Source organism: Ursus maritimus, unplaced genomic scaffold (assembly GCF_017311325.1).
Source record: "Ursus maritimus isolate PB19 unplaced genomic scaffold, ASM1731132v1 scaffold_33, whole genome shotgun sequence".
In the NCBI taxonomy this organism is placed as follows: domain Eukaryota; kingdom Metazoa; phylum Chordata; class Mammalia; order Carnivora; family Ursidae; genus Ursus; species Ursus maritimus.
The window spans coordinates 14,349,945-14,377,126 of NW_024425897.1; the positions used below are offsets into that span (position 1 = coordinate 14,349,945).

The 27,182-nt window shown below is 54.5% G+C and overlaps 1 protein-coding gene across 2 annotated transcripts; it reads left to right on the forward strand.

The window, feature by feature from the left end:
• Positions 1–6,136: 6,136 nt before the first annotated feature.
• Positions 6,137–26,532, forward strand: MSI1 (musashi RNA binding protein 1). Of its 2 annotated transcripts, XM_040620108.1 has the most exons (14): positions 6,137–6,195; positions 6,365–6,405; positions 6,964–7,045; positions 7,144–7,228; positions 10,091–10,132; positions 11,681–11,773; positions 15,341–15,389; positions 16,586–16,668; positions 17,093–17,210; positions 20,296–20,376; positions 21,623–21,679; positions 24,672–24,740; positions 25,467–25,654; positions 26,088–26,532. In XM_040620108.1, the coding sequence occupies exons 1-14, from the start codon at positions 6,137–6,139 to the stop codon at positions 26,127–26,129; spliced, it is 1,089 nt and encodes a 362-aa protein (XP_040476042.1). In that variant the 3' UTR covers positions 26,130–26,532. The 2 variants fall into 2 exon arrangements, with proteins under 2 accessions (XP_040476042.1, XP_040476043.1); XM_040620109.1 differs by lacking the exons at positions 6,137–6,195; positions 21,623–21,679 and having other exon boundaries at positions 6,369–6,405; positions 24,672–24,755.
• The last annotated feature ends 650 nt before the right edge of the window (positions 26,533–27,182 follow it).

Consider the following 27,182-nt stretch of genomic DNA (forward strand, 5'->3'; position numbering starts at 1 on the left):
CAGTGATTGGAGGGGTAACAATTTCATTGAGACACAATTCACATAAAATACAATTCACCCATTTAAAGTGTATATTTCAGGTTTTTAGCATATTCACCGAATTGTGCAACTATCACCATAACCAACTTTAGAATGTTTCATCACTCCAAATAGGAAACTATACCCATTCATCATAACTCCCTCACTCTCCATTTCCCCCCAGAATTCTCCCTGACCCTCCCAAGCTCCAGGCAACCACCAGCTTACTTCCCATTTCTGTGGATTTTCCTATTGTAGACACCTTGTGTAAATGGAACAAAGTTTGTGAACTTTTGTTTCTGGCTTCTTTCACTCGGCATAATGTGTTCAAGGTTCATCCATGTTGTAGCATGTTTATCAGTACTGCATTGTCTCTTATGGCTGAGTAATATTTCATTGCATAGAGTTGATAGACATTTGGGTTGTTTCCACTTTTTTGGCTATTATAAAATAATGCTGCTGAGGGGCGCCTGGGTGGCACAGCGGTTAAGCGTCTGCCTTTGGCTCAGGGCGTGATCCCGGCGTTATGGGATCGAGCCCCACATCAGGCTCCTCCGCTATGAGCCTGCTTCTTCCTCTCCCACTCCCCCTGCTTGTGTTTCCTCTCTCGCTGGCTGTCTCTATCTCTGTCAAATAAATAAATAAAATCTTTTTAAAAAAATAATGCTGCTGAGAACTTCCATGTACAAGATTTGTGTGGATAATGTTTCCGTGTCTCTGAGGGTATACACCTAGGAGTGGAATTGCTGGATTATAGGGTAAGTCTATGTTTAACTGTTTGAGGATCTGCTTTTCCAGACTGTTTTCATATCCTGCACCATTTTACATTCCCACCAGCAATGCACAAAGGCTCCAATTTCTCCACATCCTCGCCAACACTTGTCATCTAGCATTTTGATGACAGCCGTCCTGGGGGTCGTGCGGTGGTATCTCATCATAGCTTTGATTTGTATTTTCTGATGGTTAATGACGTTGAGCATCTTTTCAAGTACTTATCAGCAACTTATAGATCTTCGGAGCTATGTCTATTCAGATCCTTTGCCCATTTTTTGAAGTTTATGTATTTATTTATTTAAGTCCTCTTTACACCTGCCATGGGGTTCATGACCCTGAGATGAAGAGTCGCATGCTCTTCCGACTGAGCCAACCAGGTGCCCCTTTTCTGCCCATTTTTTAAAAAAGATTTTATTTATTTATTCGACAGGGATAGAGACAGCCAGCGAGAGAGGGAACACAAGCAGGGGGAGTGGGAGAGGAAGAAGCAGGCTCATAGCAGAGGAGCCTGATGTGGGGCTCGATCCCACAACGCCGGGATCACGCCCTGAGCCGAAGGCAGGCGCCTAACCGCTGTGCCACCCAGGCGCCCCTCTGCCCATTTTTAATTGACTTATTTATTTTTTCATTTTTGAGTGGTATGACTTCTTTGTATATTCTAGATATAAGTCCCTCATCATATGTACGATTTGCAAAAAGTTTCTTATGCTTTGTGTTGTTTTTCCACTTTCTTGATAGTGTTCTTTGAAGCACAGACATTTTTAATTTTAATGATGTCTGATTGATCTTTTAAAATAATTTTAGATCTTACGGGTGCCTGGATTCTCAGTCGCTTAAGTGTCTGCCTTCAGCTCAGGTCCTGATCCCAGGGTCCTGGGATGGAGCCCCTCGTCGGGCTCCCTGCTCAGCAGTGAGCCTGTTTCTCCCTCTCCTTCTGCCCCCCCCACCTGCTTGTGCTCTCGTTCTCTCTCTCTCTCAAATATATAAATAAAATCTTAAAACATAAATTTGGATCTTACATTTAGGCCTTTGATTCATTTTGAGTTGATTTTTGTGTATGGTGTGAGGTAGCAATGCAATTTAGTTCCTTTGCACAGGGACGCCAAGTTGCCCCGGCATCATTTCTTGAAGAGCCTGTTTTTCCCTATTGAATTGTGTTGGTAGCCTAATAAAAAAATCGGTTGATTGTGAACATGAGGGTTTATTTCTGGACTCTCAATTCTACTCTGTTGATCTGTATGTATATCCTTTGCTGGTCCCACACTATCTTGAAGGTAACTGAATTTGAGCTGGACAAAATTAACTGGACCTCACAATGCAGAGTCACAGAACTTCCTTATCCTTCCACACTGCTCTAGAATTTTTAAGGTGTTTTCATACACATGAGCTCACCCAACTCTTGCAGCAACCGACAGAATATATGGAAGCTCAGAAGGCTGAGTGGTATATCCCTAGACTGACTCAACCAGAAACAGTGACCAACTTGTCAAGAGCTCTCATTACCCTGGCCCATCGCCTCGTGGTTGAGTCTGGAAATTTGGGAGAAGGAAAAAGACACTGAGAAAAATTAGGGTAAAAATGACGGGAAGGGTGCAAAACACACTGATTATAAATATTTGGCTCCTAATCAGTTTATGATAAAATTTCCCTTCTCCTGTACGGACAAGAAATGGAATGTTCTGGGTAATCCTGGGTTTTGCTTGGGTCTTTGCTTTTTCAAAGAATGAAAACACAGTGAAATACTCTCAACACTAAAACCACATGGACTGTAATTTAATCTTTAATTTTGTTGTTGTTGTCATTCTAGAAGACTCTTCGGTATATTTTAAAGCAATGTTTCTTCAAGAGTGGTCTGAAGAAAACCTCAGCTATCAGCATCATCTGATAGAGGCGCTTGTTAAGAAATGCATTCTTCAAAACTCCCATCCACCCTGCGTCTACTGAAAATCACTGGGTAATTTTTTTATGCACATTAGGGTTTGGGAACCACTGTTTTAGAGCAATGAAAGTCAAATTATGAATATCAATTATTATTGCACTCAAGAGATGCAAACATTCTGCTTAAAGGAGAATTCTGGATCACAACAGATTAATGTACCTCATTTCTTTCGAGTCTTTGCTAAAACATCACCCCTCCCTATACATTTACTGATTTAAAATTGCTTATCACCCTCTTCTCCATGCCTCCCTCCCTCCCTATCCCCCTTCCTTTCTCCACAGCACTTACCAACAGCTGACATGTTATTTATTTACCTATCTATTTATTTATTTGTTATCTGTCTCCTGTCTCTAGAAAGCAAGTTTCACAAAGGTAGTGGTGCTAGGAATATAGCACTCGAGGTAGTGCCTGGCAGGTAGCGGGTGTTCAATAAATATTTGTAGAACAAATGAACGTGCCAAGTTGTATCTTAGGCTTGGGTATAATGTCATTTGTCCCTTGGCTTTCTGGAAAGGATTTTTTTTTTTAACTATAAAGCAAATCATTCTTTCATTCTCTGAGGGATGCTCGGTGTGCGTGGTAGTAGAGAGAAAGAGCTGGAAGGGCATCCTCTAATCTCCTAATTCTGGAGTCTGGGCCAGTTGCTCTAAAGATCATTCTTCCTTAATACCACTGAGATCCTCGGTTCACTGCAAGGACCGTGCCTTTACAGCTGCATTGTCCTGGGAGGGCTACCCCTACTGGGAACAAAGTGGACTGAAGCAGCGAGGCTGAGATGAACCTAGGGTAGGAGGAGACTTCTGAAGTCCACTGTGCCTCAAACCAGGTAGTGACAACAAGTAGATGAGACGCTGCCTCGTCCGAGGACCTGAATGAGAACGCTAATAAACGGATCCTATCTCAGTGTACTATACACACAGGCTTGGCTGGCTCTAAGTAAATGACCCTTACCCATTTCCCACCTTCCAAGCCACCTGTCCAGCGGCATCAGCACACAAATCAATGCTCTCTTGCCTCCCACCCTGGCCCTGCACTTCCCCATTGACCTCATTTTACGCACAAGGAACCTGAAGTTTAGGGGTGCCTGGATGGCTCAGTCGTTGAGCGTCTGCCTTCGGCTCAGGGCGTGATCCCGGCGTTCTGGGATCGAGCCCCACATCAGGCTCCTATGCTGGGAGCCTGCTTTTTCCTCTCCCACTCCCCCTGCCTGTGTTGCCTCTCTCACTGGCTCTCTCTCTCTCTGTCAAATAAATAAATAAAATCTTAAAAAAAAAAAAAAAGGAACCTGGAGTTTAGATCTACCAATAGCTGGTTCCCTAACAGCAGATTCGCTACCTGCTGACCCTCATCTGTCTTACTCCCGGGAGACACCTGATATTCCGGTTTGTACTGAGGTGGTGAGAAATACCCTGTGTGAGGTGCCCCCCTCCAACCTCCAGTCCAGGGGATGCTGAGAAACTGTGGGGTAAGTAGGACAATAAAAACAGGAAAAAGCAAGTTTGTTTCTAGTGTTATGCGCACAGGGTGGCAGGATATACCTGCTGAGTGTTCCCAGAAGGTCCCCAAGGAAACCATTAACTTGAGTCTCTCACGTTCTTACATGTGTGGTGGTTGGGGTAGGGGGAGGGAAGGTATATTGAGAAGAGGGGGATGGGCACCCTTCCAGAGGTCAGGGTTATGCCGCCCAGAGCTGCTGTACACATTAATGAAAGGTGGCTGACTGAAGGATGGGTGTCAAGGTGAGCAGCAAGGGGTTTGTCATGAAGGGCTGTCGCTGAGTTATACAGGGTGGATTTAAGATAGGGAAGGGGGAAGGAGTGGGAGGTGAGTTGGGAGGGAGGGGCTCGTGTGGCACTGAGATTCCCAGCAGGGTGGGGGTGTGGGGGGAGTGGCTATCTTAGCCTCCCGCTTTGACCCTTTCTTGGCTGGTCTCAGCCAGGAAATTGAGGAGAGGAGATGGATATGGCTAGCTGGGGATAGAGAAGGTGGCCTCCGGCTCCGGAGGTGATCAGAATGGATGCTGGGGTTTCCAGGCTGGAAGGAGGGAGTTTTGGGGGAGGGCGAGATGACTCCTAGGAGCCTAGGGTGAAAGTATGGGAGGGGATCTCAGAGACCGGGAGGGGATCTCAGAGACCCGGGAGATGGAGGCGTAGGGAGGCGGAGGGAGAAGTGAAGGCGTTTGCCTTCATGGGGAGTAAGTCTCAAACTGAGGCGGACTGAGAGAAGTAACTCCAAACGCAGTGGGTAGACAGCTGAGGGTCTTCCAGTCCGATGGGGTTGGGCTAGGAACGCTGCAAAAGAAGGGGGTCATTCAGAGGGGAAGGTGCACAGCCGAGCCGGCGGCCTCCTGAACTGGAAACGGGAGCTTCTAAGAGGCACTGACCTCTCCCCCAGCCTCGGTGGGGAGGGCCAGTGAGCGTCCGGAACCGGCTTTCCCGAATCCAAACAGAAGTCTGAGTAGGGCTGACAAGTGAGCCAGGAGTGAGAGAAACAGTGAAGACTCCTCACACGAGGGGGTGCGGTGGCAGCAAACTGGGAACCCGGGCTTAGAATAGAGGGGTTCCTCAATAGACCATACAGAAGGGATTTGGGGGAGTTGAAGGGGACAGTAGGGGCTGAGAAGGGATTCAGGAAACTGACACGGTTTCTACTGGGGTGCTGATGGAGTCTCCCCACTCGAGACGCGAGGCATTGAAAGGGTTCCCCAAATTGGATATAGAGGATATGGGACACTGGGAGTGGACTGAGGGCTGCTGAAGGGGAGCCCAGAATCAGGCTCTGAGGAAATTGGGGGCAGCCTCTCATTCCCACTGGGGGAATGGAGGGCTCCTCCACCAGTCGGAACGCGGGGGGCATGGGGGGGGCACCGGGGTTATCTCCCTCCCGACCCAGGGAGATTGGGGAGCTCAAATTCTGGATAGCGGGGACCTGACAGGGAGGACTAGGGGGTCCCCGATCCGGAACCGAGCTACCTTGAAGGCACCGGGAAGCGCTTCATTCCGGGAGGGCGTTCCCACGGCCCGGCCCCGCGCTGGGGTGGGTGGGGGGGTGCCGCCGCGCCCTGGTCCCGGCCCGCCTCGGGATTCGGGGTCTCTCTCGCCCTCGGGGACCCGGGAGCCCAGTGGGAGCGGGGTCCGGACGCCGCCGCCTCCGCGGGCGCCCGGGCGCGCGGGCGAGCGCGGGGCTTTATGCGCGCAGGGCGGCGGGGGGAGGAGCCGGCAGGTCGGCCCCCGGCGGGCCCTCCCCTCGGCCGTCCCCGCCCGCCCGCCCGAGCGGGGTCGGGGGAGGGGGCAGCATGGCCTGTCCGTCCGGCCCCCTTCGCCGCGCTCCTCATCTGCCCCGCGCCGAGCGCTGCCGCCGCCGCCGCCGCCGCCGCTCCGCTGCCCGCGCCGCCCGCGGCTCCCGATGGAGACTGACGCGCCCCAGCCCGGCCTCGCCTCCCCGGACTCGCCGCACGACCCCTGGTACGGCCCGGCCCGGCCCGGCCCGGCCTGCCCGGCCCGCGCCCGCCCCGGCCCCGCCAACATGGCCGATCCGGGTCGGGCCGGGCCTCCCCGGGGCCCGGGCCCGCGCCCCCTGCGCCCTGGCGCCCGGCGCTCACGCGGGCCCTTTGTGTCTCTCCTCCTCCCGCAGCAAGATGTTCATCGGGGGACTCAGTTGGCAGACTACGCAGGGTGAGGGAGCCCGGGAGCGCCCGCCGGCCAGGCAGGGCACCCTGGACCCCCCGGCGCCCCGGAACCGGACACCCCAGCCCGGCCCTGCGCCCTGCTGACCCCGGGCGCCCCCGCGCCTCTCTTTCGCGCCCCGCCCGGGGACCCCGAGAGCGCAGGGCGATCGGCGAGCGCGCACGGCCCAGCGGGTGGAGGGGAGGAGATGAGGGGTTCAGGGGGCATCGGGGGGTGGGCTGGGCCCCCGGGACCCGCCGGCGGCAGCGCCAACTCCGCTCGCACCTGCGGCTCAAACTTTTGTGAGGCGGCTCCCGGAGCGGCGGGAACCCGGCCGGAGCCGTCCCCCCTCCAGCCCAGCTCGGCCCTCGGCTTCCTGGAGCCCCCGTGGGCGCCAGAAGGCTCCACGGGAGCTGGGTGAGGGCTATGGGGGGGGCAGTGGAGAGCGCGCAGGCTGCTTGGCGCGGGGGCGGCCGGGCCGCGGCGGGGTCACCGGGGGCAAAGGACGGGGGAGGGGGGGAAGGGCGCGGGGCCCGAGCTGGTCCGAAGGCGGGTGTGTGGTTACAGAAGGGCTGCGCGAATACTTCGGCCAGTTCGGGGAGGTGAAGGAGTGTCTGGTGATGCGGGACCCTCTGACCAAGAGATCCAGGTGAGCCCCTCACCCCCTCCTCCTGCTCCCGGCTCGCCCCCCTCCACCGCCACTCACTGCCTTGTAACCATCTGCCTCTCCCTCACTACCGCGCGCAGGGGTTTCGGCTTCGTCACTTTCATGGACCAGGCGGGGGTGGATAAAGTGCTGGCGCAGTCGCGGCACGAGCTCGACTCCAAAACAGTGAGTGGCCCTCCGGGCGTCGGGGGTCCTTTGGGAGAGGGAGGCCGCCGGAGGAGAGGGTCAGGACTCTCCCCAGCGGACAGTTGGACGGGGTCCTTAAGGAAGGAAGGAGTTTTCTGAGTAGAAGGGCTGCCAAGCTCCGAAACTTTGTCACCAGAGTGGGGGAGAGGGAGGAGAAGAATCCCAGGCCTGCGGTGAGATGCTACCCCCAGCCCCTCCCTATGCCTACTAATCTTGAGGCCTCACGGAGCAGCTCGGGGTGGGGCTAGGTCCCTCCCCTAGCCTAAACTGGGTGAGTCAGGGTGCCAGTGACCCACCCCGTGGCTTCTCTGGACTCTCGTGTTTGGCTCCCCACCACCACCATTCCAAACCAATGGCAAAGCATCACCGAATTCCCCCCCTCTCCCCCCACCTCTTTTGGTCTGTGAGCTCCCCGCATTGTGTGGAAGACATGAACCTGCTTTGCCCATGAAGGGATTTATGAGAAGGGAACTAGCCTTGCCTGGAAACAACCCTTCTGAGGGCTGGATCCGAGGAGAGGCTGCTTTTCTGGCATTCAAACTCCTGAAACATTTTACTGCTGTCCCACTGCTCCCCAGTGTCTTGGGCCCTCCAGGGGGCGCTGGCCCAGGCCCCTGCTCTAGGGGAGAGGGAAAAGGAGAAAGTCAGAGGAGGGGTTACTCTGTGATGGGGTGACCAGAGGCCAGGGGGCCGGGACAGTGTGATCTCTCTCCACACTCCCCCACTCTCCTCCAGCCCTGGGCCTCCCTGCTTGGGTCAGTCACTAGCTCCTGTTTACCTGCAACAATAGCTGGTTGTGCCCAAGAATTTGCTAAATTACCGCCTGTCCCCAGCTCCTGTTATCTCTGCCCAGTGGCTCCCACTCCTGCTCTCAGTAATGAGCAAATGAGGCCAGGCCTCAACTTTGCCGGCTCTGAAAGGATCTTCTTGGCGCAGACTGAGTGACCCAAGCTGGGAATGGAGAGACAGTGGCCTATTGTTTTTGGTGATTATCTGCCATCAAGCTGCCAGTTCTCCTACCATCCCCTGTCCTCAGAATGCACTGATGGCTTCAGCAGGGCTCAGGAAGCTGAGATTTAGGGATTGGGGCTGGGGAGGGGGGTCATGGAAGATTGATAAGGAGAAGAGAGAAGAGGGGAAGGAGGGTGTGATGGGCATCCTTCTGAGGTTTGGGACTCAAAAAGGCAAGGGCTTTGTGTTTGGCATTTGCCGGCCTGAGAGAGGGGGGCGGGAGGGAGGGTTATTGTGGGGAGTCTATTTTAGGTTCTGACTTTCACCTTTTATTTACTTGTTGGGTTTTATTTATGTTACCGGCTGTGAGTCAGAGTGGAGGTGGGGTGTGTCAGGGATCGGGTGTGCGTGGGTCTGTGGGACGTGGCTTGGGTACCATCTCCCCATCAGGGTCTGCGCAGGGGGACTGTCTGAGGTGCTCTGGTGGCTGGGGAGGCTGCTTCCAGGAGAAAGAGAAGGATGAAAATGTCCGTAGAGGTACGAAATCACACCTTCAGACAGGGGAAGTGGGCAGTCGTGATTTCCCCTGGAGCCCAGTGGGACTTTGGGAGAGAGGAGATACTGCCCCGGCATGGATTTTAGAGGTTCCTTCGCTGTGGGCAGATCCAGGGGGGGAGCCCAGAGGAGGCCGGTCCCTGGTTCATGCCATTTAGGCAGAGAGGAGCCAGAGCCTGTTGCCTAGAATGAGGCTGAGTTTTGAACGGAAGGAACTTTGGGAAAAGATAGATCTTCCCTGCGATTGGCTGGTGAACTTCTGAGTGGTATCCACCCATGTGGGTGGCAAGAAACTCTGGAATGACCAGGCCTCGTAGGTCCTGCATTGATCACAAGGTCTCGTGCCCTGGCTTTTGCTGTTTATCAGTACCCAGGAGCACCCAGGTGCTCCTTGCTTTTCTCCTTTGGTTGTTCACAGCCAAGGGCAAAGGTGGCCCGCTGGTAATAGCACCTTTGTTTGCGCAATGAAGGGCAGTTCACAAAGGGCTGCTTTCACCCATGTTATCTCATTTGATTCCCCAGGGCTGCCCTGGGAAAAGCGCGTGTGATTATCCCCACTTTGCAGATGAGGGAACTGAGGCTCTGAGGGGTGGGCAAGTTACCAAAAGCAGAGGCTAGGCCTGGAGCCCAAAGTTTCTGATGGAGTCCAAGTCCCATGGCCTTGCACGTTACCAAATCCTGTGCTCTGATTCACTCCAAGCCTGGTTGCATTATCAGGGAGCTGTTTGCTTGCAGCCTCAAAGAGGGCTGTTAGATGTTGATAGTATTGGGGGAACAGAGCTGAGTCCATTCCTGGTGATTTATGAACTCTTACCTTGAAACAAAGAATATTTCCATCTCTAAAGTCTGCATCGCATGCCTCACCTGGACAGGTATCTGTGTGAAGTCAGGTGAGGAGGGCCCTTAAGCACCCCGTGCTTGAAGGAATAAGACTTTGCTTGCTTACTTTGTGGGGGTTCCTGCTGTGAGCCAGACACCTTGCCAAGTGCTTTGTAAGCGTTCTCTCAAATAGTCTGTGGACGACCCCTTTGGGGTGGGTGTTACTATTTGTCCATTTAGCGGGAGAGCTTGGCCCTGAGGCTCAGAGAGGTTAAGTAACTTATCCAGGGTCTCCCAGCTGGGAAACAGTATAAGTGGGATTTGAACCCAGCAGCCTGGCACTAAGGCCTAAATGCTTAACCGCTACACTTTTCTGCCAGAGGCTGTGGTGATTTCTGTTCCCTCTGTGTCATCTCTGTGTCCTGGGATGAGAGAAGTCCTCAGGGCTGAAGGCTGCTTGGTCACCCATCTGAAGTGTGATAACCAAGGCCCCTCTACCTCTCCCTTCTCTTTCAGATTGATCCCAAGGTGGCCTTTCCTCGGCGAGCACAGCCTAAGGTGGGTATGTCTGTGTCTGGGAGGAGCTGTGTCACTTCAGGCAGTGATCTCCCCAGCATTCTCCTCTATGGGAGATGCTTCTGGAACCTCCGTTTGGAGTCCTTCTGGAATAGACTGGAATGGGAAGAGGGAGGATTCTTAATGTCCTTGCTCTGTGGATTGAAGACATCCTGCATCTTTCCGTCTGTGCTCTGGGATGGACTGGGAGGGGACTGCATGTGTTGGGAGAAGGAGGAACCCCACAGGGAATTCAGTCCTGTATTTGAAGCCAGTACACTTTGGACCCTGAGTCGAATTCTGACCTCATAGATCACAGCTTCTAAACCCAATGCCCCTGGGGAGGTCAAACTCAGGACAGACACCCCCTGAGGCTGAGCTAGAGTCAGGCCAGGGAGCTATCTCTGACCCCCCAGTCCCCTTCCTACCTCTGGGGTTCACTGTGTTCAGCTTGCAGAGGGGGAAGGGACCATGGAGTTGGTCACCTGTTTGTCACTTGGGTGGAGTGCTCTCTTTCCCGCGCTGTGGCGAGTTTTTCTGGGTGTGTGTGAATTCTGAGCAGATGAACTATATAGCATTTAAGACTTTTGGTGCAGGGTAGGGGCCTGAGATTTTATTCCAGGCCCCAAGGCAACTAGCCAGATCTTAATTTTTAAATGGCTAAATATAGGGGACAGGAAGGAAGGCTGATTATAGTACAGGGAGCCGAGGACCCCTGAGTCTGCTGACTGAACTTGTGTCCTAGGACTAGGTTCCCCTCTGGGAGATCTGCTCCCTCCTTTGCACAGGGTTTGGTAGGAACCAGGATGCTTTAAGGTTTTGAGCCAGTGGCTTCCACCATGGTGCCCAGCTCCTGCCACAGTGAAGGGAGAGGGGCAAGTTTTAGGAGACAGGAAGGGGACATCTCTAGAAGGATCCAGCAGAGGGCCTGAAAGCAATTATGGAGCAGGTATTCGAAGGAAGCCGCACCAGGGAGCACATGGTCGGAATTGGGTTAATTCCATTAAGCAGTTCGGTGACAGAAGGTGCTTTAGTGTTAGGATGGGGCTGGGAATTTCTGTGGATTAGCCATGCGCTCCTGGGGTAATTAGGACCATGTGTTCTTCCTAAAACAGGGCTGGGGCCACAGGGCTGCCAGAGGTTGGGTTGGGAGGAGGTTGATGAGGAAAATGTCGGCGTTGAGTTCAGGGGAGCCCTGTGATGGGCCTCGGTCTCTCTGGGGGGGTCTCTGCGTTACGCTGTAGGTCTGGGTCACTAACCCACCCCCTTCCCGGCATTGGTCCTTAAGGAAGACATTTTCCCCTACATAGATCCCAGGGATGGAGGCGGGAGGGAGGCACACTCCAGCCAGCCAGTGTGTGGGGTGCACAGCTGCCCATGACAGGCCTAGAGGCGGGGGTCCAAGGGGGAGCTTGAGGGGGGGCCTTCCCAGTAGCTAGGGCCACAGAGAGCTTGTCAGCTGGCGTCCTGGCAGGAGGGCTCGAGCCCCTGCTGGTGGCAGTAGGCCACAGGACTCAGATGCCCAACTTTCTCATTCCCTCCCCTTAACAGATGGTGACTCGAACGAAGAAGATCTTTGTGGGGGGGCTATCGGTGAACACCACGGTGGAGGACGTGAAGCAATATTTTGAGCAGTTCGGGAAGGTGGGTCGAAACCTGGGGGTGCTTTTGGGGGCTGTGGAAGCCCTGTAGAATTGGTCAGAACCAAGTAGAGTCCAGCCAGGTCATTCCAATTCCTGCAAAAAGGTGAAAAGGGAACTGGGTCCGTTTGTGGGTGAGGCCAGGCTCCTGAACCCACCGGTTCAGGCTCCGGTCCTATTTGTGGGCCTCAGCCTCTGGACTCATCCCCCAGGGAGGGAAGCCACACAGTAGCTGTCCCTGTTGTTGCCCTTCCCCTGTGTTTTTCTCTTGCTTATCTTCATTCTCCCGAGGGAGGCTGCTCTCCCCTAGCCAGTTCAATCCAGTCACCCCTTGGCCTCCTGGGAGTTTGCACCTGTCCAGGCCACGGGCGGTTGCACCTTCCCCCACTCCTTCCTGGTGAGGATGATAAGGAGGCAATAAATATGATTCCCAACTGCACTCAGCACCCTGCTTGCCCAGGTGGGAGCTGGGGGAGGTGCTGATCCCCTAACTATTTGAGGGGGTACTGAGGAGAGCACCCTAAATTCCCCAGAGCCCAGCAGATTGGCTCTCAGCTCTGAGGTACATTGAGCTTAAGTTTCTGGACCGTTTAGTTTACGAAGGAGATGTGACATCATCAGACAATAGGGTGTCCCCAGAAAGGTGAGTGATGGGAGCATCAAGGTCCCATGGGGAGATGGCAAAGAGGGGGCCAATGTTAAGACTGGGGGTGAAGGAGGGCTGCTGTGCTTAGTGCTGGGGTCCCTGGTCTTCCATGACGTGAGACAGGCTACAGGCTGGGTCTCTACCTGCCCATCAAGGCAGTTTCAGTTGCCTGCTAGGCAAAGGGCAGAGGCCTTGGGAATGGGATGTGAGCTGGGGACTGGGTGGGTTTCCAGGGCCCTGTCTCTAGGGGAGAAGAGGAGAGGGTGGGAGGTCCCCTGGCCAGCGGATGCTGGCGGCGTGGGGGCCAGAGGCCTAGGTGCAGGACGGAGGGCAGGTCGGCGGCCTGGGCCCCAGAGGGAAGGGCGCTCCTGGGAAGCAGCAGGCCCGCTCGGCTCCGGCGGGGTGTCTTTGTGTCTGAGCGCCGAGCATTAGAGCTCGCACTAATCTGATCCAGCAGCTGTGATTGGAGGCCGCCTGCCCCCGGGGCCGGCGTTGCCATGGCAACCGGGCCCCAGGAGAAGCCGTCAGCGGCCGCGTCTTTTGTTCGGGCCTAAATCGGCGTTGGCATGTGAAACCGGCCCGGGGAGGCCAGGGGGAGCTGGAGAATAGGCTGCCAGGGAGCGAGGGGGACAGCCGGGAATGCCAAGGGCCCCGCGGCGGGGGGCCCCCCGCCCGGATCGAGGGGCCGCCACCGAGGGGGGAACAATGGTCAGCCGCCATGGCTGCCACTCAGGCTTAGCGGCCGCCGAACTTGGCGGCTCCCACTGGTCAGCAGGCCTCGGCCGCCTCCCCTCCCCCTGCTGGAGCCCCCCTGCCCCCGGGTTCCCATGGAGACCAAAGCCTATTAAGGACACTGGGCTGGGAGCCTCCCTCCCCTCAGCTGGCCCCAGGAGGGGACACCAGTGGGGGTCCCCTGGACCCCCAGGCACTTTCCTTGCTCCTTGCCCTGGCCTCAACCCCACTGCCTCGCTAGGGGTCTGTCCAGCCAAGGCCCAGGTTGAAGGGTCTGGGGGGCCAGGAATGGTGGAGTTGGATGGTTGGCTGAAGGAAGGCCAGAAGGGCTGTGGATTTGGGCTGAATCACTTTGTGGGTCAGGCAGGAACTCAGAGCTATAGGATTAAGGAAGAGGGTGTGGCTTTTATTCATTCATTAATTCAAAACATAATTATTGAGTACAAGTCAAGGTGCTCCATAGGATGGCCGTCACCATAGCTGACCTGGGCGCTGTCCTCATGGAACCTTCAAAGCAAGGGGTGTTGGGCTGCTCACTCTCTGCTTTGCTTCTCCCCCATGTGACTGTGGGCAAGCCCCTCCACAATAAAGCTCATAATAGCTGTTATTTATTAAGCATTTACTGTATCCCGGGTAATGTGAGTTCGTGTTACAGATGCTATGTCATTTATTTCCTCTATACAATTGATAAACACTGTTACGCCGGTTTTACGGATGAGGAAACCTAGCCCAAGGTTACCCAACTAGCAAATGCAGGATCTTGGATTCCATTTCCAGTCTGTCCTACTTAAAGCCTGTATTTTTATCACAACTCTCCTTTCTGGATTTCTCTTTTCCATTGTTTAAGCAAGGGGGTGGGGAAGATGTGCAGAGCCTGAAGTGTCTGCCCAGTTTGGACGGTCTAGCTGATATGGGATTGGGACGAAGAATGGGTCCGTAAGGATGGGAGTGGCAGGGGCACTCTGCTGCAGGCCCCTGGAGCAGGAAGCTCCTTGGGGAGGGAGGTGTCATCCCCCTCTGAGATCCTCCAGGGACCCAGCTGCCTCCTGGCTTAGTGAGGTCCTGGTTCTCCCAGGGGGGCATTAGAGCCCTGGTGCTGCTTGGTGCCTCAGGAGAGCTGGGGGACCACCCTGTGCAGGGGCTGCCTTTGCCACTTTAATGAGGCAGTTGACAGGCTGGAAAGACAGCCAAGGAGAGTGGAGGAGAGGCTGTACCCCATGGCCTCAGGAAGTTTTCCTTCATCCCTTGGGTGTCTGACCATTTGGGGGAGGGTCAGCAGCTGAAGTGGGATGTGTGTGTTGTGGGGGGTGGGGAGGGTATAGAAGCAGCCGTTGATTTCCACCAAGGACAAATCAGACCTTAGCTTAACCCCATGAGGTGGCTGACATTGGCTGAAGAATTAAGAGGACAAGGAGAAAGCACCAGCTGTAGGCAAAGGGAGGGAAATGGGACTGCAGGAGGGAAGCTAAACCCTTTGGCTGTCCATGTATCCAAGGGGATGCCTTGAGGGAGCAGCAAGAAGAGAAGACTGGGGTGCAAGGGAGGGGATCATGTGGCCCACCCCCCTTCCTCAGCCCCCTGCCCCTCCCCCAGTCAGTGGGAGGCAAGCAGCCCAGGCACTGAACTCTACTTGCTTTAATTACAGCCTCTAGCAAAAGGAAACCTCAATTAGAGGAAAAGATCTGTACCAGGAGAGGGGAGTCAAGTCTGGCTGGAGTGGCTGCTGTCCTCCTGGCCTTTTGCAGAAAGGGAAGAGGCTTTCATTTCCCCATTTCTATCTTGCTCCCATGTTTCCTTCTTTAGCACCTACTCCGTGCCTCTTCCTCCTCCCAGGCTTGGTCTAGGATTTGCTGTGTGACCTTGGGCCTGTGACTTCACCTCTCTGAGCCCATTTCCTCATCTACAAAACGAGGCTCTTACATTGCAGGGACTGTAGAGAGGATGGTGGGGCAAAGTGCCAGGCACCTATTTGGTGCTTCATATTTGCAGGCTGGTCCACTGAGAATCTGGTGGTTGGATGGGAGGATCCCATCCAGGTGGGGTTGTGGATGGAAAGTCATCCCCGGCACAGGGAGCGGGTTTAAGAGAAAGCCTAGCCTGTGCAAGAGGGGCGTGGGTGTGGGAGGCCCTGCGGCTGGGTTGTGGCGGGTCCCCTGGTATCTGGTGGGTTCACCATGGCAGGCTCTGTTTCAGGTGGACGATGCCATGTTGATGTTTGACAAAACCACCAACCGGCACCGAGGTGAGTGTGGCCCCCTCCCCCTTCCCAGGCCAGACTGGGGGCCTGTGGTCAGCCAGGGGGCTGCAGGTCACAGCTGCCCTTTCATCTTGCCTCCTGACATCCTATCCCCAAGGATCTGCATCCTCTCCCGGGCCTGGCCTTACAGAAGGCTTTTGTCCCGCCGTTTCCTGTGCTAGAAACTTGCCCAATTGCAGACACCCGAGAGGAGCAGAGGAGCAGAGGAGCAATCTCCCCGCTTCCAAACTGAGCCCTCCACACCCGCTCCCCCCCACTCCCCGCCCCAGCCGGTGTCTGCCCAGCCTGTGTCTGCTGGGGCTTACCTTGTCCCTGGTAACCAGAGCTGAGGCCAGGCCGCCCCAGGGTCAGGCTGACTCCACAGCCCTGAGCAGTCTGCTCCTGCTCCTGCCTCCCACCCCTACCCACAGGCTGAGCCCAGCCCCCAACCTCCTTGCCCCTGAACCTGTGAGCATCTGGGCCACAGTGTGCATTGCCTGGTTGTTTTTCTCCCAAGGGCCTTGCCTTCTGAGAAATCCCATTCCCAACCCCTGGGGCACACCCGGGAGGAGGTGGGGTTGTTTCTTCAGTTGCTTCAGGGCGTATTAGCCTGTTTGGGGATTGGGGTATGTGCTGGGGTGTGTGTGTATGTATGTGTGTATTTGTATGTGTGCACGCGAGGGTGTCTGTGTCTGAATATTCGTATGTGTCTGCTGTTTAATGGTAACTATTCATGTGAGCGCTGCCAAGTATCTGTATGATATATGGGACCCTAGGTATGTGTGTGTCTGCATCTGTATGTCATGTGTATGTGTGACCGTGTACAAACATAGGTTTGGGTGTGTACACTTTGTGTAAATGTACATAAGGGTTTGTGTGTGTTCTTCCTTCCTTTGGAAAGCACCTGAGAAAGAGAAAAGGCATGTTGAGTGTATTTTCACGACTGCTCTAACACTTTCTAATTTGCTGTGTGACCTTGGACAAGTCACTTCAGTTCGCTGAGCCTTGGCTGTCACTTCTGTAATGTGTGGGCTAGAAACCCTGTCTCAGCGGGCGGGGGGTTGAGAGTTTCCTAGGCTGTGGGCAGAGGCTTTTGTTAGCTCTCAGGCACTGGCCTGTGAGAGAGGAGTGTTGGTGTGCTATTACTTGGGCCTAGGTTTCGACCATAAACCCTGGTTTTTGTCCCCGCCTTTGCCCTCTAGGGTTCGGGTTTGTCACGTTCGAGAGCGAGGACATCGTGGAGAAAGTGTGTGAAATCCACTTCCACGAAATCAACAACAAAATGGTGAGGCGGGGACCGGACGGGTGGAGGTGCAGGCAGAAGAGAATCACAGTCCGTGGGGCAGAGCCAGTTCTCCCACCCCCTGAAGATCTGGACAGAAAGGCGGTGTCTCCTGGTGGTTAAAACGCATGGCTGGTGGGTCAGAGAGGTCTGGATTAACAACCTCACTCTGCTGCTTGCTAGTCTGTTCATTAGGCAGGTGACTCCCCCACTCGGAGCGCTTTCCCACATCTGTGGCAGTACTACCCCCCTCATGGGCTTGGTGTAAGCCCCTGCTGTCCGCAGGACCGTTTACGTCATCTCTAGCACCCAGCGAGCACTCCGTAAATGCTATCTATGAACCTAACAGGAAGGAGGCCTGCCAGGGAACCAGAGGGTCTGTGACCCTACGTCTGGAGGAGGGACTGACCATCAGGTCTCCTTGCAGGTGGAATGTAAGAAAGCTCAGCCAAAAGAGGTGATGTCGCCGACGGGCTCGGCCCGGGGGAGGTCTCGAGTCATGCCCTATGGGATGGACGCCTTCATGCTGGGCATCGGCATGCTGGGTATGTGCTAGGCCTGCACCTGTGGCTACTTCCCGCCCGGAACTGCTCCCAGGGCTCCCAGGGGCTGCGTAGGTGTTGCCTCTCCTCTGTGGTCTGCCCTCCTGCGTGAGTCACTGGGCGGGAGTGGGGACCAAGGATCTTAAGCCTCCAAGGCAACCCAGGGTGGGGCGATTTGGTTGTGGGGTGCTGCCCTCTGGCGGTAGCCAGGAAATGGCCCCGCTGCTCCTTCTTTGATCCTTCTGTCCGTCTGTCCATTTGTACATCTATCCATCCATCTCGTAGTTACTGAGCAACTATAAATGCTAGGAACTATGCCAGCAAATACAACAGTGACTTTCCTTGGAGCTTTGTGGTCTGGCAGGGAAAACAAGAATATAAGTAAGTAGGGTTAGGATGGGAGCAGTTTAGGGGCCAGGAGAGCATGGGCATAGAGAACTGGGGCCGAGGTTTGGAGAAGCCAGAAAGGAAGTCACACTGAAGCTGAGGCTGTGGGTTGAGTAAGTGCTAGTTACAGGAGGTCAGGGGAGAAGGGAAGGGGAAAGTGTTGCAGGCAGGGGAACAGCATTTATGAAGACCCAAAGACTTTGGGGGAAGGCAAAAGGAAAGCAGCTGCTTCTTGGTCACTCAACTAATATCTGTTGAGCAGTTTCTGAGAGGCAGGACCTGCCCTCCTAGGCTTTCCCATCAAGCGGGAGGCAGGAGTCAATAGACGATGATAGCACATAGTGTTGGGGGGCTGTGGGAGGCCCAAGGAGGCACCCAAAACCCACCTGATGGTCCGGGAGTCTCCCTGGAGAAAGTGTAGGTCGCTGTGAGCCTTGGAAGGTGAGGAGGAGTCCGCAGTGCTTGAGGCCCACAACCCAGGGGAGAGAATCTGAGCTGGGCCCCCCAGGAAGCTCTCAGTCTCCCTGGAGAGACAAGATGCGTACACACAGAAAGAGAACAGTACAGAGGAGTCTTTCTGCCAGGTGCGGAGGGAGGGGTGCTCTGGGAATTCAGAGGCAGGGGGCCGGGTGTGCATGGCATGGGCTAGAGGGTCAGGATTGGGATCACAGATAGAGCAGGTGAAGGAGAGCAGGGGCCACACAGGGCACTGTCTTCCCCTGAAGTTTTCTTTTTCTTTCTTTTTTTTTTTTTTTAAAGATTTTATTTATTTATTCGACAGAGATAGAGACAGCCAGCGAGAGAGGGAACACAAGCAGGGGGAGTGGGAGAGGAAGAAGCAGGCTCCCAGCGGAAGAGCCTGATGCAGGGCTCAATCCCGTAACGCCAGGATCATGCCCTGAGCCAAAGGCAGACGCCTAACCACTGTGCCACCCAGGCGCCCCTGACGTTTTCTTTTTCTATTTAGAAGGAATTTCAAACTTTCAGAAGAGTTCCAAAAAGAACATAGTACAAAGAATATCCACATACTTCTTACCAGCCTCACCCGTTAACGTTATACCCCATTCGCTTTGTCATTTGCTCTCTCTCCTTATGCACATCTACGTGTGCATATGTGTATGTATACACACTCACACGCACACACTCACACACACACACGCACACGCACAGAACACTGGTGATTTTCCACTGAATCCTTTGAGCTTAAGTTACATGCATTATGGCCCTTAACCCTTAAATACTTCAGTGTGTGCTTCCTAAGATTAGGGGTATTTTGTTCCTGAAGCCACATGATAATAATCCATTTCATACATTTATGCTGCTCCAATATTTTAAGCTATTTTCCAGTTTGATCAGTTGACCCAGTAATGTTGTTTATAGCACGTTTTCGCCCCTCACATAAGATCCAGACTAGAATCAGGTATTGCATTTAGTTGTCCAGCCTCCTTCGGTCTGGAACATTGAGACCCGTTTTCTTTTCAAGGCGATTCATTAGCTGGTTTCACCGCATTTTAAAAAAGACAAAGAAGGAAAGAGTGCTTAAGAGACTTGGAATCAGTTAGCTCTGAATGCGAATCCCAGTTACACCACTATTACTCTTATTACTCGTTATCACTATATGATTTTTCTGGCAAAGTGGCACAAGTTATTAGATGCATACAAGTAGCAGGCACCGGGAGCTTGTCCTGGAGATACAGAAATAAAAGATGGGGAAGACAGAAAAGCAGCTCTTTTTTAAAAAGCCCTTTTTTTTTTTTTTTAAGATTTTATTTATTTATTCGACAGAGATAGAGACAGCCAGCGAGAGAGGCAACACAAGTAGGGGGAGTGGGAGAGGAAGAAGCAGGCTCATAGCGGAGGAGCCCGATGTGGGGCTCGATCCCATAACGCCAGGATCACGCCCTGAGCCGAAGGCAGACGCCCAACCGCTGTGCCACCCAGGCGCCCCTAAAAAAGCCCTTTTAAAACAGCCCTGGGAGGGGCACCTGGCTGGCTCAGTTGGAGGAGCGTGTGACTCTTGATCTTGGGGTCATGAGTTCGAGCCCTACGTTGAGTGTGGAGATTACTTAAAATAAATAAATAAAATTTAAAAACCTGGGATAAGTTCAGATAGTGATCACTGGTGCTGTGGGGAAGTTGATAAATATTGTAACTGATGGGAGGGAGGACTCTTGTGGAATGACCTCCCCAAGGAGGTGACATTTGAGCTGAGACTTGTACAATGGCAAGGACACAGTCATGAGAAAACCTGGCAGGGAGAGTGTTCCAGGCAGAGGAAACAGCCTGTGCAAAGGCCCTGAGGTGGGAAGGAGCTTGGTGGCTTTGAGAAACAGCAGGGAGGCCAATGTGACTGGAGGAGAGTGTAGATGAGGACAGAAGGGAGGCAGGAGCCAGAGCATGAAGGGTCTTGGTAAAGGTTTGGACTGTTCTCAGCCAATGTATCACCTCTTTGAGCCTCAGTTTCCCCCATCTGTAAAATGGGGCTTTTAATAGTACCTGCCTGTTAGGATTCTTGTGAGGCTTAAGGAGAGAATGAAGTATGCAGTGGGCTTAGCCCAGGGCATGGCATGCAGAAGGTGTTTGGTAAAAGTGGCTGTTATCTGTGCTACAAGGTGGGGAGGGAGTGGCTCAGATCCTTCCCCACTGAGCAGGGTCTGAGCACTAAGTGAGGCATCTGACACTAGCATCCTTGCCCTGTCAGGTTACCCCGGTTTCCAGGCCACAACCTATGCCAGCCGGAGTTATACAGGCCTCGCCCCTGGCTACACCTACCAGTTCCCCGGTAAGTCCTGCTTGGTGTCCCTCTGCTACCAGCATGTCCCCGGTTCCTGGGCAGTGTGACTCCTTAGGGTGGTGTCTGGGGGTGCATGGCTGGGGGTGGGGGGTGGTCTGCCTGCTGGAGGCTTGGAAGGAAGGGCATGTCTGAGGAAGGAGAACCTCTCCCCACCCATCCCCTCCTCACTTCCTCCCCAGAAGCTGGGGACACCCCCCTCCCACCCCCGCGTGGTCCTGCATGGCACGGTCCTCTCTCAGGCTGATCTCTGCCTGCCTCCTGCCTTTCTCCCCTCCTCACGCCTTTCCGAGTTGCCACTTCCACCAAGGAAGGCATTAGACTTGTGGCGGAAGCGTCCCTGAGGGCCAATGCCAGCTGTGTCTTTATGGCCACACTTACAATGACCACGTGCTCCACCAAGCCATTTCAAGGCCCACAAGACCTTTCTCGGCCCTGAATGCTGAAAAGCAACCCAAAAGCCTGACGATCACTGCCCTCATTTGTGATTCAAAATAAAAACAACACTAGACCTTAGAATAAGTGGCAGGAAGCCCAACAAAATTCTGAATTTTGCCATGATGGCTCTTCAGTGTTATTTTCTTTGAAATATCAGACATCAAATTGTTGCATGCTTTTTTTTTTTTTGGCCTTATTTTTTTTTTTTAGAGTGTCCCTAAGCACTCGCAGCCTTTGCCTCTTGGGCTGTCCAGCTTGGAGCCCTTTCTCAACATTACGTTGTCTGACCCTGACAACACTCACGGGGGAGGATGGTCATGCTCATTTTGTAGGTGAGGAAATGGTCCAGAGAGCAAGGTGACCTGCTAAGATGACCCATCGTCTAGAAAGTGCTGGAACTGGGAACCCAGCCTGCGTCCAACCTGCTCTGGGGTCACTGTTTTTTTACCGGTGCTGCGTCGCCAGCATCTCCCCCCACACAAACACTCACGCAGGAAAAGAGGAAGAGTCTGGGAGGTGTTTTGGTACCATCTCAAATCTTTTAAGAAACACCAGGAGGGTCAGCCCGCGCCCGGGGTGTACGTGGCACTCTGCCTGCTCTTTGTCTCCCTGTCTGTCCTCTGCCTGTGTCTTCTCCCCCTTTGCCTGTTGGGCACCGTGCTCTCCCCATCCCAGCTCTTGGGTCCTGTGCATGGCCTGTCCCCCTACCCAGTGTCCCTGTGGGTGCATCTGTTCTCCCTGGGCCGTGCCCCAGGGGCCTCCCCTGTATCTTCCTAAGCTGTTTTACGTTTCATTTTAGAATTCCGTGTAGAGCGGACCCCTCTCCCGAGCGCCCCAGTCCTCCCCGAGCTTACAGGTCAGTCGCTCGGATTTCCTACACCTCACAGGCCACACGGGGAGAAAGAGAAGGACCCAGGGGTCTTCCCCGGGGACAGCTAGTGGGACCCTTTTCTCCTGCCTACCAGCCCTCTGGCTGTGGGGACACAACAGACTCTGCCCAGGCCCTGGCCAGTCTGTGTAGCTACATGGCCCTGAAGGGTGGGGCATGGGGCCAAGCCCAGCAGATGGAGGAGAAATCACTCATTCATTTATTTGGCAAATATTTATCTAGCGCCTCCCATGTGCCAGGCACCGAGTAGACTCTGGGATCCAGCAGTGAAGACGCCAGGGTCTCAAACTCAGACTAGAGTGGGCCAGGTGGGGTCTTTGACAGACTGGAGCGCGCGTGCCTCCGCTCTGTGCCAGCCGACCCTTGCCGGGAGGGGACGCACACCTAGTGCTTTGAGATCTCAGTTTCCGAGGGAATCCAGAAACCTGGCTTTGGCTTCTGAATGGATTTGTCGATCGTTCTCAAATGTTGGCAACAAATTACGAACTGTTAAACCATTGCAGGCCAAATGAAACCTATTTGAGGGCCAAATCCAGCCCTCAGGCTGCCCATTTGCAGCTTCCGAGCAAGCGGGATGAAGGTTCTTGGCCGTGTGGGGAGCCATCTCTCCAGCTGCAGCCTTCGCTTGGGCCCCGTCAGCTCTGCTCCGGAGCTGGGGGCGCGGCCAAGTCCGAGGGGAGGGGAGGGGCATGTGCAGATGAGGTGGGCTGCAAGGGGTGTCTCTGTTCAACCCGCTTCTCCCCCCACCCCATCCCAGACTCTCCCCCTCAACCTGGCCGTGTGTGAAGGACGTGAGCATGGATGCTGCTTTGGATGAGACCTTCCTTCCAAGGGGTGCTCAGGGGTCCCCCGAAATGGGGGAAGGGGAAGAAAACCAGGGGGTGAGGAAAGGGGAGGGAGTAAAGAGTCCTGTAGGTGGGGAGTGGTAGAGGCCCCTGCCTGAGCAGAGTTGGGTTTGACCCGCCATGGGGGTGTTGGAAGGGGGGTTCTTTTCTCCTCATTTAAGAACTTTGTGCTGAGGACCTACTGTGGGGGGCACTCTGCCAGGCCCCTGGGGGCAGAGCAGGGACAAGACAAGGCGAGGCCCTGCTCTCACAGGACTTGCAGTCTAGAGAGGAAAACAAATACTTATTATATAAATGAGTAATCCTTCACAGTTGTGAAGGGTTGGCTGCGCTGACTTTGCTTTGTGGAAATGCCTACCCAGACCAAGACCCAGACCTCAGAGCCCAGCCCCTGCCCTTAAAAGAATTGAGAGAAGACATGTCCTCTCAGCAGCTGGCTTGGTGCAAGGGAGGAGGTTTTCCCTGGAGGTCTGGAGTCTGAACTTTTCTCTTGCCTTCAGGAGATCTGGGAGTTTCCTTCAGGCATTCAGTAGACATTTATCATGTCGGATGCTGTTCCAGGTGGGGATACAGCAGTGAATGAGAGGGACAAGGTCCCTGCATCCTGGCGCTGATATTTCAGTGGAGAGAGACAGCAGCAAACAAGTAGACAAATGAATAAAGTAATTGCAGAGGGTGAGAAGTTCCACAGGGAAAATAAAACAGGCAGATGTTCTAAGGCCTTAGGGCCAGGGGCAGGGGGCTGCCTTAGCGAGGGCGGTCGAGGAAGTGGACATCGGGGTGAGGAACCAGCTGTATGGCTCTTAGGCAAGGCTCCTCCACAGTGTGGGAATCATGCTGTCCCCAGACTTTAATCCCCCAGACCAAAGGCCTTACCAAGAATTTTTAGGGGCCATTTCCGGAGTCCCTAGCCCCAAGTGCAGTACAGTTCAGGATCAAGGTCACCAAAACAGCCCCACAGGGTGCATTTTGGGATGGGAGACTGGTATTCCTGAGGGCAAATGCCAACCCAGAAGACTGGCTCTGGGTGGGGTTGTAGCCTCAGGGGCTGCAGTGGCAGAGCCAAGCAGTAGGGGGCGCTCATCCCACTACCCCAGCCCAGGGGAGCTCAGGTCCCTGCCAAACACTTATTTAAGAGGTTACCGTTAGGAGGGCCTGGCTGGCTCAGTCCCTAAAGCGTACAACTCTTGACCTTGGGGTTGTGAGTTCAAGCCCCACATTAGGTGTAAAGATTACTTAAAAATAAAATCTTGGGGAAAAAAGAAGAGGTTCCTTTCACTCCTTCAGCAGACATTTCTTAAATACCTACTGTGTATAAGGCAGGGTGCTGGGCACCGTGGAAGTAGACAGCAAACAAGGGAATAGCAGTAGCTCTGTGTCTGAAGGGGGGATCAGAGAAAAGGAGCTGGGGGAGTTTGGGGGAGATAGTGGGCATTTCCGGTTGGGTGAAGTCAAGAGAACCCCGAGGCGGGGAATGGGGTGCACACAATTTACTGAGGGCGTGGCCTCGGGAGAAGGACAGTGAGAGAAACAGGACAGGCGAAAGGTTTGAAGCTGAACTGTGGCCGGGACTGGAGTCTGGCTTCCGCTCGATCCCACAGGGAGCTCTGGGACACGCACTGCACCTCCGAGTTGGTCCCACCTTGAGGCAACAGGCCTGGCTTCTTGTACCCCATGTCAGTCAGTCCCTGGCTGCAGTCGCCTGGGGTTAGGATGAGGGCCGTAACCCCCTGGGGACCTCAGGGCTAGGTGGTCCCATCCAGCGAAGGGTACTCTCTAGAGAAGGGGGCGTTGCTCAGAGCAGCTCAGGGTGGGGTGCCCCACGTGCCCACCATGAGTTTTGTGTTGTTCAAATGTGTCCCTTGAGTCCAGGGAGGGGAAACTGAGGGTGAGTCCGTTGCTAGGAAGCCGTCCACTCTCCGACCTTTCTCCATCCATTTTGTGGGTCAGGGGACAGCTGGTGGCCCAAGGGAGTGCTTTCTGCCTCGATGCTGGCACTGCACCGACCCTCTGAGGTGGGGCAAGGCTGGAGAGACTCTGCCCCGAGGGGGCCTCCGTTGTCCGCCTCCGTCCCCTCACCCACCACACTGAAGTGCCCATACCTTTCCTTCCAGCCATTCCTCTCACCGCTTACGGACCAATGGCAGCGGCAGCGGCGGCAGCGGCTGTGGTTCGAGGGACAGGTGAGGCCTTCTGGGGTGCAGGAAGCAGAGGAGGGGTGTAGGGGGTAGAGAAGTCTAGACGGGAGAGGAGGAGCCACTGCCACCCTTTTTCGGAGGGACTTATTCATTTGCTCCGCAAGTATTAATGGAGCCCTTGGCGCGCCCGCTGGGAGGAAGGGCACTCCCTGTCCTCCAGAGCTTACAGGCTGTTGGGGGCGGCAGGGGTGACAGAGGCAGTCATTCTGAAGGACGAACCAGCTCTGCCGGGGGGAGTCAGGTACCAGAGGAGCTCACAGCTGGAGCCTCTCAGGAAGGCTTCCAGGAGGACGGGCCCCTCAACTTCCGATTTGAAGGCAAAGAGGAAGAAAAATGTCCCAAGCAGAGGCCAGTTAGCACGGGGGGAGTACAGGAATGGGGAGTGGGGAGGACGAGGCAGGAGGAACCAGGTCCTGGGGGAGCACTGAACACCAAAGCAGTGGAGCGATGTCGATTTTATGGGGAAAAATTTGCAGGGGCTGGAGGGGAGGCCTGGCGGTCAGTGAGGAGGCGATGAAGTGGACAGACGAGCTGGTGGTGGTGGGTGGACTTGGGGAGACCTCCAGGGAATGGACCCACGGGCCCTGCTGAGATGTAGGGGTGAGGGAGAGGGAAAGCTCAAGGTCACGGTGGGTGGAACAGGTTTGAGGGGGGTGTCGTGGGGCAGCAGTGGGCACCGGGGCTATCACCGTCTTCTTTCTGGGTTGCCAGGCTCTCACCCCTGGACGATGGCTCCCCCTCCAGGTTCAACTCCCAGCCGCACAGGGGGCTTCCTGGGGACCACAAGCCCCGGCCCCATGGCCGAGCTCTATGGGGCAGCCAACCAGGACTCGGGGGTCAGCAGTTACATCAGCGCTGCCAGCCCCGCCCCCAGCACCGGCTTCGGCCACAGTCTTGGGGTGAGTGGCTAGTCCTGGCAGACTCAGAAGTTGGAGGAGGGAGAGGTCTTGCCTGTCTGCAGGGGCAGAAGGGGGCCGAGGGAGGATGGATGGAAAAAGAAGGTCACCAATGATGAGTGGGGCTCATCATTCAATCTGTGTGCCAGGCATTAGGTGGGCTCTGGGGCTATCACACAGACTCACCGTCTCTGGCCATATGGAGGCTAGAGTCTAGCGCAGGGGTGCCAGCATTTTAACCGGGGTACTGGTAACATGCAGATTCCAAGCCCTACTCCAGAGCATCTTCTAGTGCATCTGCAGTGGGGAGGGGGGGCGATATGGGCAGGGCTAGACAAGAGTCTGTGCCTCACCCTCGGTGTTCCTCAGAAGAAAGGAGCCCCTGGGCCTTCTCTGCGTCCCTAGGAATCTAGGAGTCCAATTCTTTTCTCCCCAGGGCCCTTTGATTGCCACAGCTTTCACCAATGGGTACCACTGAAGCAGGAAACAGGTGGCAGGAGGTGAGGAGGTGGGCTGGGGCCTTGGGCGGGGGTGGGACTGGGGAGGCTGGCACTGGGCAGCCCCGTCTGGGCCACAGGCCTTGTCCCTGCCTTCATGGAGCCCACAGTCCAGGGAGGAGACAGAACTTTCATAACAGCAGTGGTCAATGGACCTGAAAACCTGCTCAACCTGCTACGTCAAAAATATAAATGAAAACCACCATAAGGCAGTCCATGCCCCCCGTCAGACAAAGATTTTTTTTTTTTTAAGATTGCTAATGCCCAACATTGATGAGGGCGTAGGGGAAGCAACATGTAAATTGTCTCAGGGTTTCCAAAGGGCAGACGGGCACTGTTTATCCAGGTTTTAAACATTCATGCCCTTGACCCAACAATTCCACTTCTAGGCATTTATTTAAAAAATTGCAAAACACCAGGGCACCCAGATGGCTCAGTCGGAAGAGGGTGTGATTCTTGATCTCAGGGTCCTGAGTTCGAGCCTTCGAGATTACTTAAATAAAAAAAAAATAAAAATAAATAAAAACTCCAAAGCACCGAAATGCCCATCAAGGTCACGGTGGGGGTGGGGGGTACTGTGTGAACCTGGGACTTTTCCTTCCTTCTTCCTTCCTTCCTTCCTTCCTTCCTTCCTTCCTTCCTTCCTTCCTTCCTCCTCCCTCCCTTCCTTCCTTCCTTCATTTATTCCAATGACTATTAATTGAGCACTGTTTCAGCAAAGAGGGAGGTAGGAGATAGACAGGGCCCCTCTCTCATTCTACAGACAAAAATCTAGTGGACAAATGAGGAACTTCCAAATTATGTGTGAAGAGGCTACTTCAGGTTAGAGGTTCAGAGAAGGTGCCTCCGAGAAGGTATCACTTGAATAAATCCAGTCATGCAAAAATCCAGGGAAAGATCACTCCAAACAGGGAACAGAGCCTGCGAAGTGTGTGAACAGAGAGAGCTCTGCTAGGAGAGGCTGCCTGTGTTCTGGGAGCCCCAGGGGGAGGCGGGAGGGAGGCAGGTTCCCGCAGGGCCTCCCGGTAACCTCC

What these genes read in the sequence shown, in the direction of transcription:
- MSI1 (XM_040620108.1), top strand. Translation starts at nt 6,137, where the DNA reads ATGGAGACTGACGCGCCCCAGCCCGGCCTCGCCTCCCCGGACTCGCCG. An exon ending in ACGAGCTCGACTCCAAAACA is followed by an intron (nt 7,229 to 10,090) that starts GTGAGTGGCCCT and finishes CTTCTCTTTCAG; the next exon opens with ATTGATCCCAAGGTGGCCTT. An exon ending in AGTCCTCCCCGAGCTTACAG is followed by an intron (nt 21,680 to 24,671) that starts GTCAGTCGCTCG and finishes CTTTCCTTCCAG; the next exon opens with CCATTCCTCTCACCGCTTAC.